Source organism: Scomber japonicus, chromosome 7 (genome assembly GCF_027409825.1).
Source record: "Scomber japonicus isolate fScoJap1 chromosome 7, fScoJap1.pri, whole genome shotgun sequence".
Taxonomy (NCBI): Eukaryota; Metazoa; Chordata; class Actinopteri; order Scombriformes; family Scombridae; genus Scomber; species Scomber japonicus.
This window is the reverse complement of record NC_070584.1, coordinates 24,392,486-24,413,572: the sequence shown is the minus strand read 5'-3', so window position 1 is coordinate 24,413,572 and position 21,087 is coordinate 24,392,486. Positions and strand designations below refer to the sequence as shown.

Sequence of the window (21,087 nt, the reverse complement as noted above, 5' to 3'; positions counted from 1 at the left end):
CTGCAACCAAGACATGTTTGGTAATTTTGCATGAACATATTGGAAAAAATGAATGAGTTAATTTTAAAAAAAGCTGTTTGTAATTTTTTTTTTATTTATTCTGGTTTTTCATCTAATTTTGCAAATGATAATCAAGAAGCAACCTGGAGATTGGTCAGCAATGAAACCTACAGCTCTAACTATAGCTTTAAATACAAAAAGATAATGACAATAAGAGGACGGAAGATGTTATATTTTTAATAATGTAGGTCACAGGATGTGGGCGTCCTTTGCAGTGTGAAGAATGATTTCAGTCAATGTGGAAACTCATAAAACGAGTACAGCTGCTCTTGTAATCTGCTCGCTGAAACCTTCACATATACAGCAGCAGCAGCAGCGGCACCACCACCATAGCCCTGGTTTGCCCGAGAGTAACCTCATAGCTGCAGAGTGTGGAGGGGAGTGTCTCTCTAGTGGATGTTTGGGGGGGGGGGGGGGGGAGTTTCTTAGCATCATCTGTCAAGTGTGTGTGTGTGTGTGTGTGTGTGTGTGTGTGTGTGTGTGTGTGTAAGTCTGTCTGTGTGTCTGTGTGTGCATGCTCCTTGGCAGTCACTTCCCCCCCACCTTCACTCTTTTGGCTTGCCTTGCCTAATATGGAGAGATGAGTCTTGTGGTGTGAGCAATTTCAGCCAATGAGCTTTGCCTTGGGTTGGTTGATGCGTAGTAGGAGGAGTGTCTGAAAGGAAGCTAGCTACCTCTTTTTTCCTGGGTGGGGTCTTTTTTTTAGTGGGAGGGGACAAACTGAGCCGGCTTGTGTTTGAAAATGAATGATATTCAACACAAGTTGTAGACCACAGTAGGCGGGCGAGCCGGGTTTTTATGTATGTTTGGTCGGAAAACTTGAAGTTCAGCACAGCGTTTACAGAAAGAGAAGAAGGAAAGAAAAACCTGTTAAAAAAAACACAAACGGTGTGAAGAATTTGTGTCCAGCAATGCAATGTAAGTACATTTTTTATTTAGTCCTTTTTTTTTTTTTTTACCTCGAGTACCCGGCTTTCATTTAGACAGAGCAGGTTTGGCAAGAAACCGGTTGATAGTAATCTCTAAGGAAATAACTCTGGCTGTGTCATGTATGATATAATGCGATTTTTATGTCAACTGAGGTCATTTATTTCCTCTGGGTTGGCTCCATTGTGGGGGTATCCTGTCTAACGCGGCTCCAAAAGTCATCTTACAGCCATTTAATTCAGTTTACCTCATTTTTTCTCTCTTTCTTTTTAGCTCATTTAGGCTCGCTGTGTATGTGATATGTTAATACAAACCATTAAATGTGTTAAATTGAAGAAAGATGAAGTATGCCCCCCCCTCTCAACAACATGTGGAGGGCTGCTGGCTTGCAGTAAGGGTGTAACCCATTCTGTATGTGTGTGTGTGTGTGTGTGTGTGTGTGTGTGTGTATTTGCCAGGTTGACAGCCATTGTTTAAGAGAAGATAAAGATTTTTGTCAATATTTAACACTGGCACCAATGTGGACAGTAAGGATGCTGAGGATTACGCCCAGTCATAAACTGCTCCTCTGGGTGATGGTCAGAGGCAGCAGCTGGTTGAGGATGCAGATGTATGCAGAGGATTGATTGATGGATAGATTGATAGATTTGATAGAAACCCAATTCATCTCAGACACGATGCATGAGAACTTTGAAAGCAAAACTGAAATATTCAGTCTGTGCTGTTTGACAGGGGAGGGGGGATTACCCTAATTCAAGTGTACAGGCATGGTGGTATTGTGTTGGGGAGAGTCCCTTATTAGATTTGAGGTAGACACAGCTTTGGTTGAGGATGGGGTTGTGATCCCGGTGTAGTAATCAAAAGATTTCAGTGTTGTTGTCTCTCCAACTGTTGCTGGAGTGGGAACAGCTGTGTCTGGGTCTGCTCTACATTCATAATCCCCCCCACCCCCTTTTTTGATAGCATGAATGCAGTTGAAAATAATGATGTCACTTTGCGCAGTGCTAAATCCATCAGATAATTCATTATTTGGCATCAGTTGAGGTGTCACGTGATGAGGAAACTTCACAAAAGCATGCAAAAGATGAAAATGTTTCCTGTTTTTATTAAATAAAAAAAAAATACAATAAAAATAAAAGAGCTGCTGGCCAATTAATCAATTAGGTTTGTTGTTTGTTGTTAATGAATCATTGATTTGAAGGATTTTTCAAACATTTGCTTGCTCCAGCTTGTAAGAATTTGCTGATGATAGACCCAAATGAGACATGTGAAGATGCCACCTTTGGTTCTGTGAAACTGCAATGGAGAATTATCATTATTTCCTGACAGTTCACAGGCAAAATCAAACCGTGGATTAATTGAGGAAAATGATGGATAATTAAAATAATTGGTAGTTGAAACCTTTGTTTTGCTTTTGGTTTTTAAGAAGTTCAAATGGCTGAGGTTGCATCTGTTTCTGTGCAGCGCTGTGTCAGTAAACCACATGACTAGAGGGAATGAATATAATGACATTTTTGAAAGTGATTTTACCAAAGCAGGCAGTTTGTATTTTTAGTCAGATTGTGGGTAAACAGTCATCCCTGTTAACCAATGATTGTTGCAAGGCATTTCTCACTGCCTGACATAAAGTAGAGGGTTGACACACCACAGCTAAATCAGAGGTAACGTGAGCCTTTATTTATGGTATAAACACGACGTCCTCATGTGATGACGACTCATTAGATAAAAATGGACACAGTGTGTAGAAGGAAGGAAGGACGACAAATGGAAAAAGGGGGAAGTCGAGAAAAAGACTTAATGTTCATATTTATGTGACAGACTTTTCCTCAAGATAAGTGTCTAGCAGGTCAACCGTAACTAACACCATAACAATGACGCAGCTAGAAGTAATAAGAGGAGGGAGGACAAGAAGAAGGAGGAGGGGGTTAAAATGTATCCCCAAACACACCCCAGTTTCTTCCCAGATCTGCCTGCCTCCACCCTCAACTCCCCTCAGTAACCCTTATCCTCTTGACAGCTGCGTGGTTGAGGAATCTGCAGCTGTGTTGGAAGTAAAAGGGGAAATAAAATGGCAGTGTGGATCACCCTTTTAACATCTGTCCCCTTTTGCCCTTTAAAACCCTGCTGTAAAAATCAGCAATGAGCTGAAGCAGTCTGTTTAGGTCAGCTGGCTGCTCGTCACACGCTCCTAAATACAATTGATTTTCTCTTACAACAGTGGTGACGATATATGACGCTTTGAGGTAATATGCCTGCTGATTCCCAGGAGCTGATAATGTCAGGAATGCTTGCAATTTCTGTTCCTACAATTTTAGATACAGAAGATTAAATTTTACGCATTTTCACAGTTTATACATATACATATTGGAGGCTTTGTTTGACAAATATGTGCTACTCTAAGAGAAGGGGGTGAAAGATATTTTTGTTCCTGCTCTCTGACCTCTCTGGAGCCTGTTTCTTTCCAGTCGCCCAAACCCAATTGTCCCAACCATCGAGTCATGACAGGCTACAATAGGCAGATGAAGCCACTGGTATGTGTTTTCAGCCCCTTTTTAGATAAACAGGCTAGCAGCAGCAGCACAGACCCCTGTGACGGGGCTCCAGGCAATAACAGAGGCTTGAATGAGAGAGGGAGCATCACAGAATTGTGGGTGTGACGGTGGGTTGAGCCGTGATGGTCTTTACGTTCAGGGGGGCTTTGACGTGGTTCCTGTAGTGAGGTAATGGCAAAAAAAAAGGCAGAAGAGGATCCTCTCTCTCTACCTCTACTGAAACACTGGCTGAAATGTAAATGATGCAGGAGAATTACTGGAAATCCGTCCTCCACTCCCTCTTCTTCATTATTATCTTTTTTGGCTGTGTATCTCAAAATTTGGTTTGATAATGAGAATTTCTACAAGGCTTTCATCAGATTTTGAGCAGGGTGGAGCAACGGAAATGGTTGTTTTGTTGACTGAGCACGGACATGAAGGGCCACGTATTAATTTGTTGCAACACAATGTTATCTGGAGCAAGATTTTTCCACTATGCCAGCAAAACTCCATATGCTCACACACTGTTGCCACACAACCAAATTTCGTCCGTAGAGCAGCCGTGGTATAGACAAAGGTAATGTTTGTCTATAGCTCATAAAGGCAGCTGTAAAGCTTGATCTTGAGCGAGATGTAGCTAAACAAAGGGGTGCCTCTTGAGTGTTTTTTTTTTTGGTCAGCAATTCATGCATTTGTGCACGTTACAGTCGTTTGATGCATTCATTCATGACTAAACTGTATCTAAATATAAGATTTTACATTGAAACGTGCACAAGAGCCAAAAAAAAAAAGGATGGATGTGTAAAGATAACACCAGCAGCAGCTAGAAAAAGCACTGTGACCCGGTGCCATAAACACTCAGGTGTTGATCTTGTGAGGTCTACAAGCCAGAGGCAGTCACACGTCGGTGTGTGTTACTTTGCTGCAATTAGACCAGGAGAGCAATGGTTTTTTTTGTGTCTTTTTTTTTTTAAGTCATAAGGCATCTTCTCAAAGTAGTCCTAAAATAATGTGTGTGTCTAGTTTCCTTATCAAGACTAATTCATCCACACACTGAACTGATGCTCCCACATTACATTTTCATCAGGTAAAACTACTGATACTGACTCAAAGCAAGTCTGAATCTCAGGTTGAACTCTACCATAATAACATCAACATCTACAGATTAAAGTATTTACAGTGTTTACAGCACAAAACTCTGAGATATCGCTTACACGTCAGTCAATAGGATGCAATTATTTCAAGATGAGTCACTGAATACAATGACAGTAAATATCGTGAGTCCATTTTTCAGGTGATTTGGACACATAAGAGTTAACATGTTTAGAGCTGAAACAATAAGTGAATTAATTAATTAGATTAGTGGATCGACATCAAAATTGTCACAATTTATTGGCTTCAGCTTTTCAAATGTGAGTAATTTACTGGTTTTCCTGGTTTGTGATAGTAACTGGAAATATTTGGGGGTGTTGAGTTGTTGGTTGGACAAAAACAATTATTTAAACATGTCAACATTTTAGTAAATAAATAGTAGCAGACTAATCCATCTATTATGAAAATAATAGATGAATAGCTCTCAGCACTTAACATGTTTACACAGAGAGAAAACTCACAATTATTATAGATAGATAGATAGATAGATAGATAAAACTTTATTCATCCCCGAAGGGAAATTCAACTGTCGAGCAGCTCATTAGAACATAAAAACATAACAAACACTTTCACTCAGACAACAATAGCAAGATGAAATAATTTAAAATAAGTTAAGTGCAAAAAAGAGGATGAAGAATTTTTCAATGAAAATTTGAGTTCAAATTGAAATTGTAATTGCACACTCCAGTTGTGGCGGATATGATAAACAATAAAGAGCAAAAATAGAACTAACATTGTTTCACATAACCCATTAACAGACGGAAAAAGTCTCATGTCAAAATCTTTATTTATTCTTGTACCTCATACAGTATAAAGATTTGTATACACTGCTTCGTGTCCTTTTTAGTCTTTGCCATGTAACTGCTGTAACTTTTCTCATTGTGGATTACTGTAACCGTCGTGCTTGTTAAATAAAGATAACAGAGGCCGTGCCAATAACCTCTCACCTCTCTCTTTCAGTGACTGCGTGTGAGCCCACCACCATGTCTGAAGCCGTGGTGATGGAGCCTCCCAGACCAGGCGGCTTCCTGGAGTCTTCCTGTGGTGCAGGGGACAGCGCTCCCTCCCTTGTGGATACAGCAAAGTATGTTCAACACGCACGCCAAGACATGCACTTTGATACCACAGTCTGGGGGTTTATACAATCATCTTTTCACATCATTCATTTTAGATTTGTTTTTGTAAAAAAACCTGATGTCTTTATCTCATCAGTCCTCCTAAAAACAAAACATTCTGCGCTTGAAGTGATTGCAGCTCAGTATGAAACCTCTGAGGGGGATCACAAGCCAAAAAAACTTGGGAACAACTGGTTTAGAGTCAGATATCGTCATAGACTACAACACTACTCGCTTGACAGCTGGTTGGCTCTCTGGACTGGATGTGTGTAGCTTACTGTCTTAGGGGAAGATTTGAATGTCGGTTTACGAATAGGGAAATTACAGGAAACTGATACCACCCAGGGTTACAAATCCAGTTCTCAGTGGTAGTTCACGTTATATTAGTAATTACACAGTTTATTTCTGTACGGGATTATGTTCCTGTCAGTGTAAAATAGTGTTTTTGTCACTTTGCTTTAAATGAAGCTTTATAATAATATAAAAATGTACTTTATAATTAAACTGCACTGTCAGGATGATGATGATCTAATTGTAGATAAGCAGTATGTTAAGAAGATTAACAGCAGGGACTCTCATGATGACAGTGAGCTCAGCCCCAATTTTCCCCGTATGACTCACCGCAGGATCAGTTTTGTGCCACTGGTTATCCCCCATCGGACGTGGCAAAATAGATTCGTCCGGGGAATCCACTCACCTGTGTTTTTCTGTTTCCTTCCTCGTTATTCAGCGAGTCATCAGAGGAAGAGTGCACAGGGGAAAGGGAAGAGGAGATTTGCGCCAACAGTGAAGTCACCAGCAGCACCAAGACTACAGAAGTCTCTGCTGAGCAGACCTCAAATACACAAACAGGTGGGAGATACACACACACACACACACACACACACACACACACACCTGTTGAAATCTAATAAAGAAAAGCCAGCAGGTTGAATTCTGTTTACACTGGCTTTGTCTTGCTTTATATCTTCTATGTTGGATATAGTTGCACTGTTGGCTCCATTTGCTGAAGTCAGCAGTCGTGTTTTCGTTTTTTTTAGTCCTGGAGGAAGTGACCCAAACAGAAGTGAATGTGTGAACTCCACATTCTCTGGCAGCACAACTTGACTTTCCTTTTCCTGCCTTTAAACCCAATTTTGACATTCCTTCCTGTCTTAGTCACAGACGGGAAAAATCGGCTACACTTATTCCAGGTTATTTTTTAGGGAGGGAGTGCTTAGAGGAACCCGAAACATTAGGCCATCTGAATAAAAAACTGTCATTTAAAAACTTCTTTAAAAATGTATAGAACAAATTAGCCTCTAATGTTAAGGACAAACTCACCCAAAAATCATTTTTAATTAGTAAAAATTGAAGAAAATTCAGAAAGAGCAACAGCGGATGGATCACTCTTTCACAACGGACAAACATGCAATAGTCATTCATCTGTCACTCAACAGATGAAATATCATGGTTGTAGAGTTTTCCATGACGAAACATTCCCTACGCTGCCCTCCCTGCCGCTCCATCTAATTGATAAGTTTGGTCATAAATCCTCTATCATTTAATTCCTCCGTATGCAGACGATACCTGACAAAAACATCCTGCTGGCTGTTAGTTCAACGACACACCTTTTTTATTTCTGATTGTAAAAAGCACAAGATGGAATTGGCGCTTTGCCATATTCTAATGAACATTTTAAAGGTTTATTATCTCTGCCAGGTGTGTGACCATGTACTGGATCCATCAGTCTAAAATTGTTTGTGCACATTTATGACTATATGCTCAAGAACGTGTTATGGTTGCAGTGAATCATAATTGTTTGAAAGCCTATTTTATCACACTTTATATATCACCTTTGAATGCTGACTCCTCACTCATCTTATCGAGCCACAAGTGATCAACAACTGCAGCAAAAGGCAGTTGGCTCAGCTAAAAACATGCCTGTTTCAGCCCACATTTTGGACTTTATCATAGCTCAAAATCTGACATCTATATAAAAGTTTGGTCTCATCTTGAACAGGAGTATCTGCAGATTAATTTCATACCTAATATGTTATGATTCACTAAAGTTAAGCACAACACAAGATGAATAAATCCTAATTTTTGTTAGCTTCACTGCCATCTTGACTGTAAGGGAGCCGAGAGGGACAGTTGAGTGAGATTCAGCTCTTCTTTGTATTCTTAGGATTTTAGTTTCTGGGCTTGGGCTGTCATTTATATCAGTATTGATACATGTCATTTTAGTGATCTGTCACTGCACTGGAAACTACAGTTTATCCACAAACACAGCTCACTTCCTGATTCAACACTAGTTCACTTCAGTGTTGAATCAGGAAGTCGGTCTGTAAACTGGTTATAAAAAGTATATGCTGGTCATGTGATCATCTGCTTGTGTTTTTGAGATCTGAACAGTTTCTTTGGTACGTTCCATGTAAATAGCTGATGGAACTGATAGCAAGAGTTATAAAAGTTTTTTAATACATTTTTTTTCCATTTAACTGTTTTAAATACTGTAAAACTATATCAACAATGAAGGGATGTGTTTGGTTGAAAGAAATCTACACCCAGCCAATCACAAGTATTATCTTACTGTCCTGTGTGACTGGGATGTTGCCAGCGGCTTAGATTAGACTCACTCAAAAAACAGGGGTGTCTGTTGCAGCTCATGTGGTGATTAGAGGAGCAAGGAGGATCCAGCACAAGGTTTAGTTGTGCATATTTTCTGGGAAAACTTCTCAGAGGGGATCTGTCATTGAACTCTCTTAACAAGGCCTTGCTCATTATTTCTGAACGCCCTCTTTCTTCACGCCTCCTCTTCCAGTGAGTGCCCAGCGCCCAGACTCTCTGTCATTGCCAGCGGCCGCAGCGGAGCGCAGCATGTGGACGTCTCAGTTTGACGCGGAGGTGAAATTGAGAATAGGGGAATCTGGTCTGGCTGCTGAGACCCCTCTGACAGTCAACCAGATGTTCACCTCAGCCGTGGAGCGTTTTGGCGACTTTACGGCTTTGAGCTGGAAGGAGGGCGAGCAGCAGAAGAGCCTGAACTACAGAGAATACTACCAGTCCTGCCGTATAGCAGCCAAGGGCTTCCTGAAGGTGAGATGCTGACAAAGGTTGTTTTGATTTTGGATGGATGGACAGTGTACAGTTCTTTGTTAATAGGAATAATAATATAGATAGAACAATAATGTGTTATTTTTACAGTTGAGGTATTCCAACTCATCCTGTGGATCCAAATCACCAAATTTATTGATTATAAGTATTTCCTTTTTTTGGTTGTAGCAGTCAATGTGAATTGGCTGTTTATTATTTCAGGTCTTATAATTAAGGTCAGAGCATTCGAATTAAAGTCCTGAACAGTTCAACACTTGTCAAGACGAGTTTGAGGAAATCTGGCATAGAGTGTTACTCAATCAAGGAAATTACTCACATTAGTCTCATTTCAAAAGATGTGAAATTTCTCTGTTACAAAACACCTCAGATGATACAGTGAACTACCTGTCAAACCTCTGCTCTTTACACAGAAAGACATTTTGTTACTGCCCACCCTGAGCCACAGTTTTTCAGTCTCAAAAAGTCTGACATTTCAGTTTCATTTTAAACAATCCTCTTGTATTGTGTTGCCATTTTTAAAAAATCTTGCGTCTGCACATTGGATTTTATGCCAAGTCAGTCTAGACAACACACGACGCAGCACGAAGGAGTCGGGCTGAAATGTCAGCCAGTACAAACCTCAGCTGTTCATACAGGACAGAGCACGCTATTGTTTATTGTGAAACACAGTCAGTGAGCATGTAGACTCGGCCGAGGTCATTACAAACACATACATACGGATATACTTGCACCTGTGTCTCTGTATGCATCCACACAAACTAATCTGAACTTGATGCCCTCCAAACACGCACTCTTGGGCGGGCAGTGTGAACTTGTGGTGAGGTCACGTGATGCAAAGATGATCATAACAGTCATGGCAGTGTGTCTTTTTACACAATCAGAAATTAACAAAGCACAGTTGGGTCTGCAAAGGTTTTAAGTTTCTATCTGCAGGAAGCTGAGAATCACATGCCAAGCCTCATATTACAAAAAACTGTCGTTTTAAACTTGGTCTCAGTTTGGGTTATGACAGCTATGTGTACATTTGTTTGTAAATCTGCTCCATAGAAACAGTCGCTATGGCAATGCGCTTCAAGCTGTCCAGGGATCTGATCATTGTGCAGATCAGCAGATCTCCTGCTGCTGCTTGCAGGTCAAAAGTGTATTCGTAGTGTTTCAGTAATAAAGACAGACTTTGTTTTCGCTATTACTGTAAGTGCATATGTGACACTTCATGAGGAGAACACAGAGGGAAGTGTTCAGTTTCATCTTAATCCATGAAAATAAACAAATTTGAGAGTTGTAAAATCTTAACCTGACAGCAGAGATATTTAAAGTTCCCCTCCCGACATGTTTTAAGATGTATACTGTATAGAAATAGTCTGCTTTGAATAATAATTTGTGTCTGATATGGTAGAAATTCAAGACTGTATAAATATGCAAATAATTTTAATTTCAAAAGTTTGAACTGCTGTATGCAAATGTCTCCCGCTTCACTGTAAAGTCCATCTTCAGTGTGCACTGGAGGCTTCAACTTTCCAAAGCACACTTATGTAAGGTGGACCATGATTGGCTCCGAACTTGTTGTGATGTCACAGCCTAAACTGAGATTTAATGTGAGCACAGAGACACTTTTTCCCCTTCAGCAGATGAAAGTGGAAACAACCTTCAAATGTCAAACTCTGCACATACATTCTTCTGCACAGTGAAGCTCAAACATAAAACTTAAGTAACAAGAAGCAAACCACATTTCTGAGCGGAAGGGGACTCTAAGTGTTCCTCTGAACTGCTTTAAAAGAAAACTCACAGCCCTACTGGATAACGAGTACCTGGCTGGATTAAAACAAGAAATGGTAATGTTACAAATAGTCAAGGAATGTGTGTTTCGTCTTTCTGCAGCTCGGTTTGAAGCGTTACCATGGCGTCGGCATCCTGGGCTTCAACTCAGCCGAGTGGTTCATCTCTGATATCGGCGCCATTTTGGCGGGGTGAGTTTCAACTTAATCTCTGAATATCTCAGTGATGAGCTCAGTGTTTTTTTTATTTTTGTTCTTTCTCACAAAGAGTTTCATGTTTGCACGTCTTCATACCTGAGTGATGCAAGACTTGAAATATGAGTTCACTAGAACACAGCCTTGCATGTCATTCCGCTCTGCACGTAGCCTCTTCATCTAAAGATGTTCGTCTGACTATGTATAAAAAGGAAGCTGGTGAACTGTGAGGTGATCAAATGACAGTAACTCAAACCTCTCTGCTCCCATGATTGCATAAATATTCAGCATGAAGTGCCCCGACAGAAATCAAATCTTTAAGCGTGCTTCCTTCAGGGAGCTGTGAGACACAAATACACTGACTCCATCACAGAGAAACCAAAACCCTGAAGCAAATTAAGAACATAACTATTGATTGGTCAAGGCCAGTTTAGCCCCGCCTGAGCTAGTTACATCACCATACATCTGTTATGTGAGGTCGGGTTTTTCACACTGTCGCCCCAATTGGAGCTGTTATTAAGCTATCCTGTAATTCTTGGAAAACTTCTACGTACTACAGTTTGGATATAGATCAGTACATCAAGTTTCTCCAGGTTTCCAAGTTTCTCCAGGAACCGTAACACATACTAACTAGCATACTGACTGGATTTCCCACGCCTACTCTCTGCTTGGTGCTGATGCATGACAATAAAAATGTAAAGAAACTATTGTCACCTTGTCAAACCAGTCCTGACGAAGCAAAACACAGATCCTGTTTAAATGGTATTAGCATACCACGGCACAGGAGAGCAAAATAAAGTTTTGATTCATACCTTGCTTGTCTCACTTCCCATTAGAACTGATTGCAAGTCCCTCCAATAAGGGCAATACTGTCATGTCAGGAAGTTTTAATATTTTCCCATACTCTTTAAAATAAGGGATGTTGTTTGAGATACTTCAAATTTTTCAAGTAGATTTGTTTCACAGGGATCAAGGAAAAATAATAATACTGCAGATTATTCTCCTCGACATCTGGAGGAAGTCTATTTTTAGTCTGGTCGTCATTGCTGAGAACAACAGTGAGGTTACAAATCACTGTAAACAAACCAGTAATTGAGTTTAGATTCAAGAAAAAAATAGTAGGGAAGCATGGTTGTAGCACATCAGGTTTCACTGTTCTTTCGACTACATTACATATCTCTGAACCCATTTTTAAGTCTCATTAACATACCTGCTGTCACTCAGATTCTTTCTAACACAGTTTCTTTCTAACACATAAGCCAGATGTCTACGTAAGAGACCTGCTAAGAATAGCACAAAGGAATAGTTTCGTCCAGTTCCGTATATCTATAAATGTGAAAACAGAAACTTCTAAGCGTGACTCTCTCTTGACTGTTGCAGTGGGTTTGCTGTGGGCATCTATACTACCAATTCTCCAGACGCGTGCCAGTATGTAGCAGAAAACAGCAGGGCCAATATCATCGTGGTGGAGAACCACAAGCAGCTGCAGAAGATCCTGCAGGTAAGATCAAGAGTTACACACAACATTTTAACACAGTGGACAACTATTTGATATACAACACATGCCAATTAAGGTCTTATACTCTGCAAAGGTGTGGTGAAGACTAGTCTTGCGATACCAGACAGTCGGTCATCTCTGCCTACTTAAGTCTGGAGTTTTCTAAATGCAGGGTAGTTGCCTAAACGGCTGCTAACCTACGCCTACGCCCCTTACATTTAGTAAAAGACACAACCTTAATGGAAATTATGCTCTTCCCCAAGTCTCCTCCATGGTTAACTGCATGTCACTGCCTGAATATGAAGGGCCGCCATAAAGTCTTTGGAGTAGTCCTGCAATACAGGGTTTTTTTATTTTTTTATTTCCTCCCAGATTTAACAATGAACTGGGAGATTGTCCTCAGCCTCTCTGAGCTGTCAGTCTAGTCCATTGTGTTGCCAGCATTTATTGTCAGTTTTAACTACAAGGGCTATACAGAAGGGTGACTTGGCTACATCATGAAAATGAATAAAGATTTAGTGACTTTGCTAAAATACTCACAAAAACAGAAGTGACATCACTAGTAATTATCAGTATTTGCACCTTCAAAATAGAAATGATGTTGACTTTTGTACTCTGTTTGCTCTCAGGTTGAAGACAAGCTGCCACACTTGAAAGCCATCATCCAGTACAAAGATGCACTAAAAGAGAAGAGACCAAATCTGTACTCTGTAAGTAAAAACTCAAAAACACAAATTTGACCCATTTTTACATTTGAAAGTAGTAAATACTGTTGCATTCTTCACATTTATTATAGTTCATGTTTTTTTCTCCATAAACGAGAAGTGTAAAAACTGAATAATAAACTCTCTCAGCTCTCTGAAAGCTTCATTAAGGATTAATCTCCCTTATTATCTGTGACTGATGATGTATTCATGAATGATTTGTCGTGTAGAAATTTAGTAGAGACTAATAATGAGGCGATACTGTGAAGAGTCTGAATATGAACAGTATGTGAGGGTTAAAAAAAAAAGGTTTATTAACTTCAAAGAAACATCAGTTCAATATTTTCTTTTCTTTCTTTGGTTACTCCAGTGGGCGGAGTTTATGGAGCTTGGACGTGATGAGCCAGATGCTCCTCTCGATGAGATAATCGCCAGCCAGAAGTCCAACCAATGCTGCACACTCATCTACACCTCAGGAACTACAGGCCACCCCAAAGGAGTCATGCTCAGCCATGACAATGTAAGTTTTTCACCTGTAGTGTCACATGTTTGTTGCCTGGGACTGACAGTTTGTGATGGGAGAAAGGTGCAGTGCAGCTGACACTTGAGGCACAGATTCAACATGTTATGCTTACAATGCAGGTTTTCATGTCCGTGTAGATCACCAAAAATACCTCAAGGAATTAAAATGACTCAACATTTAGCTATGTGTCTGTGGCTAAAGTGCTTTTTTAAGTGCATTGAATTGTCTGAGTGAATCTATTACAACTTGTTTTGAAACACATTTTATTCTAGTCAAAGTTCACGTATAAAGGTGCAAAACCATTTTTTAATGCTCTGTTCTTCAATGCAGTCATATGCTTCAGAGTGATTCTCTGTGTCTTGTAAAAACATTTATACAGTAGATGTGACTCCTCATTCCTAAATGCATCATATTAATTGTGCTCCTCTCTCCTTCTTTCTCAGCTGACGTGGACAGCACTCTCCACCAGCCATCATGTGCGTCTGACAGAGGCCACTCAGGCTCAGGAGGTGGTGGTCAGCTACCTGCCTCTCAGCCACATCGCAGCTCAGATGGTGGACATCTGGGTCACCATGAGGGTCGGAGGGGCCACCCACTTCGCTCAGCCAGATGCCCTCAAGGTGAGTCCCAAAAGTTGTGTTTATAGGTGGTCAACAGTATGCAAACACGTGTTCACCCAAAACATATGCTTCATTATTTAATGCAGGGATAAAGATTCATGTTTGTTGTCCTCAATGACATCTCTCAGGCTCCATAGTCAACAGACATTATACATCTTTAAACTTCATGTGAGACAGGTACGACAATGAAGTGTGACAACGTTGCTTGTGGACTTTAAGTCTGCTCCATCAGACCTGTAGCACACTAATCACTATCCAACCATCCATGAATTTTCTGCTGCTATCCTGGATCATGTTAATTGATGAATTATATTAAAAGGTATTCCTGTATACAGCAGGGAAGTGCTAACTAAAAAACTGCGAAACAAATGTTATTACAATTCATCATTCTTTGACCAATACGACAGTGAAACATTAAATTGTAGTCTATGTGATATTAAAAACGTCTTGAATTTAACGTGGTGAACATTTCAGAAACCCCAGATAGAAAAAAAGCTTTAGGCATTTTAAATTAATCGTCTAAATTAATTATCTTTGATCCATGAACTGTACGCCAGCTTTTCATTAGATTTGCAAGATTTTATATGCGGTGTTAAAACACATCTGCAATCCCTCTCAAGGGTAATTTCTTTGTCAGAGCCTTTCATTTCATCATCATCGTCACCCCTAATGGTGCATTAACTCAAATTAAGTGTGTAATGTAGTTTAGAGAAGTAAATAAAGGGCTAACCTGAGGGAAGTACATAGGAGATTGTCAAATACACATAAAACATTTAGTTGTTTGTACACACACATAAAACAGTTTGTTTGCAAACAGTAGATTTTTGTGTCACATTGCATAACCATATTTTCAATATTTGTGCTGCAAAACTGCCTTTGGTGTTTGTGTTTTTAAAATATGGCCGCTGGTGGTTTGAACCCTCTTCCTTCTTTTTCTTTTTGGTCAGGGCTCTCTGGTTAATACTTTGAAGGAAGTGCGACCCACAGCCTTCATGGGTGTCCCACGGGTCTGGGAGAAGATGCAGGAGAAGATGAGGTCTGTTGGGGCCAAGTCTTCAACGGTGCGCCGGAAGGTGGCTGCCTGGGCCAAAGATGTAGGCCTGCAGAGAAATCTGAACAAGATGAACCCGTACGTATTTGAAATAACAGCTTTATTTAGAGGTTTCAATCTTTTCTTCAGTGATGGTTTCAAAACTTTTGTTGTGACATTTTACTGAAATGTGTTTTCTGTTAGTACTTTTCTCCCACATCAGTTCTTACCTGGTTTTAGGAATGTAGTCGGTGCACTCTTTTAGTATTGCCTCCTGTCATTTTTGGGTATATATGTATATAGAGATACTAGAATTATATGTGCATCACATTTAATATCTGCTAGACATTTCATATGTGAACTGGATTGAGTCAAACATTCACAGGGGCTGTTTTTTTTTTGTGACCCCTTTTTAAGAAGTGGAGCAGTCGGACGCACACCGTTCACCTATCACATAGCCAAGAAGCTGGTGTTCAAAAAGGTGCGAAAAGCTCTGGGCCTGGACCGCTGCACTAAGTGCTACACCGGCGCCGCTCCCATCACCAAAGACACCCTGGAGTTCTTCCTCAGCCTGGACATCCCTCTATACGAGCTGTACGGCATGAGCGAGAGCACCGGACCTCACACCATCTCACGCTCAGACGCCTTCAAGATCACCAGGTATTTGCTTTGCTTGATTTGATTTGGCACTACTTTTCCTTCCACTTAATGATTTAAAGAAACATGATTCAGAGTGATGAGTTACAGAAATGTTTTTTTGTCCTGCAGCTGTGGTAAGGAGCTCCCAGGGTGCAAGACAAAGCTGCACAACCCTGATGAGGAGGGAAACGGTGAGATCTGCTTCTGGGGTCGCCACGTTTTCATGGGCTACCTCAACATGCCCGACAAGACAGAGGAAGCCTTGGATTCAGACGGCTGGCTGCACTCTGGGGACTTGGGAAAACATGACCAAAACGGATTCCTCTTCATCACGGGACGAATTAAAGGTAAGGTATTTTATTTAAAGGGCCTTTCACCCAAGGAGACTTTTTACACACTTTTAATTAATTAAAACAATCAAATAACCCAAGCAATAACAAAAAACTACCAAGCAACAACAACATAATAAATCTATACCGACGCACATATACATGCTTATATCCTTGCTGATAACACTGTCACTGACTCTATAGATTCTCTTGTACCATTTAATCTCTTTAAGCCTCAGTAAAGTATTTCTGTATCAGACCCTGATCAATTCAACCTGTCTCTTACCTAAATGTGTGTCCTTGTTTGATTTTTAGAGCTGATCATCACAGCAGGAGGTGAGAACATCCCCCCAGTCCCAATCGAGGATGCAGTCAAAGAGGCCGTGCCGCTTATTAGCAACGCCATGCTGATCGGAGACAAGAGGAAGTTTCTGTCTATGCTGCTCACCATTAAGGTAAAAAGCTTATAGACTGAGACCTGGACCTGGTCTAACCTTCACAGCAAGCACAGCTCAGTTTGTCAACTTTAAGTGAAGGGTACTGTAGTGTATAGGGAGACTTGTAGATAACACTGTCAGGAAGAAAACAGGAGCGTTATGGGCTGTTTAACAGAGTGAAGGGTATCAGATGAAGACTGAGGATGTAACTGTATCTAAGATGTGTATTTCAAAGCATGACCAGCTCTGTGCTTACTTTTTTATCTTATCTTAGAGTTTATGTGTCTACCTTGGCTGATACTGTTGCAAAAGGAGATTTTCATCAACAGTAAAAAACTGGCTGTAAAATATTTGTCATACACTGCCATCTGGTGGCTGATTAGCAAAACTGCAAGACCACATATTTAGGACATAATCTCAAATTCAAGTTTGAAGCTGCAAAGTTCATAACAATTAAAAACAGGATGTAATAACTTTTAATTATTTGTCATTCTTAGTTGTGATTTAGTTATTTATTAAATTAGTTTTTCTATTGTTCTTTCTCGTCTGCAGTGCCAGGTGAATGCTGAATCAGGCAGTCCAGAGGACGAGCTGACACCAGAAGCCATTGAGCTCTGCAGTAAATTGGGCAGCAATGCCACACGTGTCTCTGAGATCACAGGTTGCAAAGATCGCGAGATCCACGCTGCCATCCAGGAGGGAATCAACAGAGTCAATGAGAAGGCCACCTCCAATGCTCAGCGCATCCAGAAGTGGATCGTCCTGGATCGGGACTTCTCCATCACTGGAGGAGAGCTTGGTGAGTGGGAACTTTGATGATTTGAACTATTAAAAGATTATTTGATTATTTGTGCTGTAGAAATCTGATTCCTGGACTCTATGACCTTGAAGCTCAGTTAGACCAGGGCCATTATCAGACTTCTGATTATCTAAAAGGACGATGTAAGAGGAAAAGAAACGTGTTCACTGACTGTGAGGACTAAGACACATTTAACATTTGACTTTCTCCTAATTAAAATGAAATGTCAGAGCAGCTGTCAGGACATCATATGCTTCATCACTCGTATTCAAGAGCAGGAAAAACCAATTAGACACAAAAATCAGCATTCATCATGACCGAGCCGCTGTATCTGCACTGCAGTCATATGCTAAAAAGACTGCAGGGCAAACTCACATTTAAGGGCATTTTTAAGGCGAAGTGTGAAAGCTATTCATCAAACGTTTTGAAGAATAGATAAATACAAGACTGCAGTCATCTTTAAATACAAATAATCAAGGATTAAAGCACAATTAAAAATGTTTCCTCAGGGATAAGATGGCTAATCCATGAGTCAGACAAGACGGCTTAAAACACAAAACAAAATAATTAACGTAAACAAACAGGAAGAGCAAACATATGATTCATTAACCATTTGTTTAGCAAATATTTAATGCTCCTCTCAGCCTGGAGAACTGTATTTCTGCTTGAAGGACACTTGAATGTAAAAAGGGATAGCAAAGGTTAAAGTAGGCTCTTGCTGTGTAATTATGATAACTAAAATAGTTAAAGTAACCAGTAGCTGTTTTCTTTGAGACAGTGTGAAACTTAATATGATTAATTCTCCAAAGAAAATTTGAATTTTTATTTTTTATATTTCATATTAAGTGTTAAATTTGACTTTTAGCTGTTTGATCAATTCAGGCCCAATTTGTAACAGCTTCAGGTTTTAACCTTAGAGACAGTGACCTCTAGTGGCTGATTTTATACAGGCTGCAGCTTCTGAGGACACTGCAGATGTGGCCAAATGACCATGTGATTTTAAACAGTAATGGTTCAACTATTTTATTCATTTATTTATTTTTAGATTTTTTTAATGATTATTCAAGTGCCAAATTCATGTCTGTAGTTCTTTTTGAGTAGATATAATTTATTTGACAACAAGGTGAAAACAAGACTGCAATTCACCTTTACATACCATTTTTCAATGATTGAAGATAAACACAAAAACATTGACATGTTTTTCTTGCTATAATCATTCCTCCTGTTCATATTGATCTATATATTGATCTTTTCTTAATGCATTTTAATAGTGACACAAAAATTACAAGATGAGTCACTAACGTTTTAGTGCTAGTTTCCCCTCTTTGGTAACTGTGCTTCCACTTCAGCTTGAACATGAAAACACTGTCCGTTAAGACACTTTTACTAAAAAGATGATTTCCACTTTATTTGACTAACTCATACTTCTGACGCCTCAAATGATCTTAATAAGATCAACTTTTTTTTGTTGCTCAAAACTGTGGATTTGTCTTATCACTTATATTGTAAGCATATTTGGAGATCTTCTAATGGTCAGTCTGAACATAAGGAATAACTACAGCACGTAAAACATCCTTCTTTGCTCATTTTGGCATCTGACTGTCGTTTCAAGACAGACTTAGAAAAATAGAGAGCCATCCTTTAAACTGCAGCTAAGCTAACAACAGAGCTGCAGTTCTAAAATGCTCCAGAGCTGAGCTATAGTGAGATAATTTAAACAAATAAAAAGTGTTCAACAGTATGATTTTGCATTATATATTTTATCTACAGGTCCCACAATGAAACTGAAGCGGCCGGTGGTGGTGAAGATGTACAAAGAGCAGATTGAGAACTTTTACAAAGAACTGGCAACTCCAACGACCCCGGACAACCCGCTGCCTCCCAAATAGAGCTGCTGCAGACACACTTCACCTCATTCATCCAACTTCTCCCTGTCGCCATGTTTCTCTTGTATAAATGTTTTGAATGCCTTACTTACTTTTTTGTTTGTTTGTTTTTGGGTTGTTCGGCCTCGGTTTACATTTGTGGGTGTTGTACAAAAGGATAGCAAAAGAGAAGAAGCCATTGTAAATTTAGCTTTATGATTTTGAAGACGTTCTGGATAAGCTCAACTATTTATTTGTGTTAGTGGTATGAGGAAATGTCCGACAGATAATGAAGGAGCAGCAGCTGTATGTAAGAAGGTTGTTAATTGTACTGTTATACTTGACATGAAGAAAGAGTATCCAAAAATGTTAGTTTATAGGATTTTTTTTTTTTTAAAGGAGTAATTTGTGTTTTGGACGTGTTTCATTTATTTATTTTTTTTGCCAAAGTCAACGTTTACTACTTTTACTCTAGTAAAATTTCATGTTTACTTGCCTTTTACTTGTATACAGTGGTTTTCTTTTGTCTTTATCAGCCTGGATTTAAAGAAAATAGTTCATTATTTGTTTTGTGCATCAGTCCAAAAAACAAAACAAAAGGTTTTCTACAAATGTAGCAGCATCACTCACAGCTGAGCATCCAAATGTTTTTCTTCTTTGTGTTGTACAGACGTGTCATTCAAGCCATATATTTTGCTTTTTGTAAATGTAAAGACTCTTTATGACTCTGGTGACAGCCTACGCACCTGCCTGGCCCTGTGGAAATGTTTTCTAACAGCCCCTCCTGTGTGTAGACTTGCTGTGAAAATGTTAAATATTCAAAGTATGTTTGTTTGCCTACATCATCATCATCACCTTCGCACTCTTCGTCTTTATTTATTTTAGTTTATTTGTCAGCCATTTATTGAACAGGCCAGACATCTCATGCCTCTTTTTCTTGTTGTTTTGCACTCGCACATAAGTAAAAATATCCGAAATTTTAAAAAGTTAGATTGTAGTTTTACAGCAAATATATCAGCTGCATTATCCTTATGCAACGTATATCAAATGTTTAAATGCTCAAGGTTTCCTTGAAGACATTCCATCATTCTTCAAAGAAAAATATTTTAAATGAAGTGAAAAGAGGCTGTTGGAATCCAAAGAGCTGATCTGTATCTGTATATGAAGTGATTGTATATAAGAATATTAAAGGTATTTGTAGTACTCTGATTAAAAATGAAGGTGGGTTTGTTGGTTACGGCTCACTCAAAACTAATCTGACGTTCAGGGTAAAACAGAGCAAACAGCCAGAGAGCAAAATGTGTGTAGTTTGTATCTGCTGTCTGCATTGTAATTTTAAATAAAGGAAATGAAGGTGATTCAGTGCCTCACCGTCAGGGCGAGTGACTTTTACTGCCGCAAAGCCGCATGTGGCCGTTCATGACATGTATCACTTTTTAATTTGAGCTTCAAACCACTTCCATCAACGTCACTCAGTTATTTTGATCTCAGCACTTTCTAATTATTAAGAATCGCGCTGTTAATGTCATTCAGCAAAGAGCCAGGCTTCAAACAGCGAGAATTCACCCGACCCTGACAGAGAACTGGATTCACCTGACCTTAACGAGCTGTTAATGTTGTTTCTTAGCGACATCAGGATGGTAAGATGGAAATATGCATGACGCTGCCGGAGAGGAGAGCAAAGCGAGCGTGTTTCTGTCGACAGAAATGTGAATGTTCATGTGTGTGATCAAGTTATGGAATAAAAGATGAAGATGAATGCTGCTGTTTCTCTGTAGTTCCTTTAAAGTGT

The 21,087-nt window shown here is 39.6% G+C and overlaps 1 protein-coding gene across 1 annotated transcript; it reads left to right on the top strand.

Annotated features, from left to right (window-relative positions):
* Positions 1 to 817: 817 nt before the first annotated feature.
* acsbg2 (acyl-CoA synthetase bubblegum family member 2) lies at positions 818 to 21,054 on the top strand. Its single transcript, XM_053322612.1, has 15 exons — positions 818 to 978; positions 5,631 to 5,754; positions 6,516 to 6,637; positions 8,589 to 8,863; positions 10,760 to 10,848; positions 12,232 to 12,352; positions 12,979 to 13,059; positions 13,424 to 13,573; positions 14,020 to 14,196; positions 15,144 to 15,325; positions 15,644 to 15,886; positions 15,995 to 16,212; positions 16,510 to 16,649; positions 17,184 to 17,430; positions 19,201 to 21,054. Exons 1-15 carry the CDS (start codon positions 972 to 974, stop codon positions 19,317 to 19,319), a joined length of 2,295 nt encoding a protein of 764 aa, XP_053178587.1. The 5' UTR covers positions 818 to 971; the 3' UTR covers positions 19,320 to 21,054.
* Positions 21,055 to 21,087: the final 33 nt, after the last annotated feature.

Excerpts from the sequence above, each read along its gene's own strand:
- acsbg2 (XM_053322612.1), top strand. Across the intron at positions 14,197-15,143 it reads CTCAGCCAGATGCCCTCAAG|GGCTCTCTGGTTAATACTTT; the intron begins GTGAGTCCCAAA and ends CTTTTTGGTCAG. Across the intron at positions 15,326-15,643 it reads AATCTGAACAAGATGAACCC|AAGTGGAGCAGTCGGACGCA; the intron begins GTACGTATTTGA and ends CCCCTTTTTAAG.